Source organism: Microtus ochrogaster, unplaced genomic scaffold, assembly GCF_000317375.1.
Source record: "Microtus ochrogaster isolate Prairie Vole_2 unplaced genomic scaffold, MicOch1.0 UNK987, whole genome shotgun sequence".
NCBI lineage: Eukaryota > Metazoa > Chordata > Mammalia > Rodentia > Cricetidae > Microtus > Microtus ochrogaster.
Window position 1 is genome coordinate 1 of NW_004950085.1, and position 1327 is coordinate 1327.

At 60.6% G+C, this 1327-nt stretch overlaps 1 protein-coding gene across 1 annotated transcript in view; it reads left to right on the forward strand.

The window, feature by feature from the left end:
• Positions 1–5: 5 nt before the first annotated feature.
• The window catches only part of LOC101997254 (RT1 class I histocompatibility antigen, AA alpha chain-like), a gene marked incomplete at its 5' end in the record, with an annotated part of 4334 nt that continues 3012 nt past the window's right edge, over positions 6–1327 (forward strand). The window contains 2 exons of the mRNA XM_005372301.1: positions 6–185; positions 388–663. Coding sequence (XP_005372358.1) covers positions 6–185; positions 388–663 — 456 coding nt within the window. The remainder of the gene's footprint in view (positions 186–387; positions 664–1327) is intronic.

Sequence of the window (1327 nt, forward strand, 5' to 3'; positions counted from 1 at the left end):
CGACACGCAGTTCGTGCGCTACGACAGCGACGCGGAGACTCCGAGGATGGAGCCGCGGGCGCCGTGGGTGGAGCGGGAGGGGCCGGAGTATTGGGGGGAGCAGACACAGAGAGCCAAGAACCACGAGCAGATTTGCCGAGTTGACCTGAGGACCCTGCTGGGCTACTACAACCAGAGCGAGGGCGGTGAGTGACCGCGGTCGGAGGTCACGACCCCTCCACTTGCCTCTGCGCAGGATGGAGTCGCCCCGGATCCCAGGTCCGAGGTTTGGGAGTAGAGCGGGGACCGGACCCGGTTTCCCTTTCGGTTTAGAGTCTGCCGGTGGGCGGGGCCGCGGGTGATCCCGGGCAGAACAGGTGGGCGGGGCTGACCGCGAGGTCCCCGCAGGCTCTCACACCTTCCAGGTGACGTTGGGCTGTGAGGTGGAGTCGGACGGGCGCTTCTACCGTGCATATTATCAGCACGCCTACGACGGCCAAGATTACATCGCCCTGAACAACGACCTGACTACGTGGTCAGCGGCGGACATGGCGGCGCAGATCACCCAGCGGAAGTGGAAGCGGGATGGTTATGCAGAGAGACTGAAGGCCTACCTGGAGGACGAGTGCGTGCAGTACCTGCGCAGATACCTCGAGAACGGGAAGGACACACTGCTGCGCACAGGTGCGGGGCCGCGGGCAACTCCTCCCTCTGCCCTCGGGCTGGGCTCAGTCCTGAGGAAGAGGAAACCCTCACTGGGGTCATGCCCCTGTCTCTGAGGACAGACAGGGTCCCTGGGTCTCCTGATCCAGCATGGCAGGGACTGCACTGACCTCCCAGGGCTCAGCCTTCTCCCTGGACAGTTCCACATCTGTCTCAGGAGGGAGGAGAGAGGATCCCGACATCACCAACAGTGGCTCCTTCAGTCTGCAACCTCTGTCAGCCGTGGCCTCTCCCAGGCCGGGTTCTCTGTCACACCCAGTGTGTGTGGACACCGAGTCCTGTCATCTGAGTGTGTCAGCCCTTACACACCAGGACCGGAGTCTCCTTCACCTGATGGGAGACATGGACTCCCCACCCTAGGCTGCTTCCCCCAGTTTCTAGAACTTTCCTAAGAATAGATTCTCCCAGATGCCTGTGTGTGAGGTTTGCATCCATCCCACACCCCAGTTCTATCTCTTCCTAGAATGGTCACGTGTGGAGCCCTGGGCAAATGTGGAGGTTTTTGAAGTCGTCATTTTCCTTTAACTGAGTTTTCTTCCTCACTGGGACGGTTTTCCTTCTCTCCCTCCCCTGTGTTATCATGTGTGTCAGTCTCCACAGGTGCCATGGGGACTCTGGATAATGA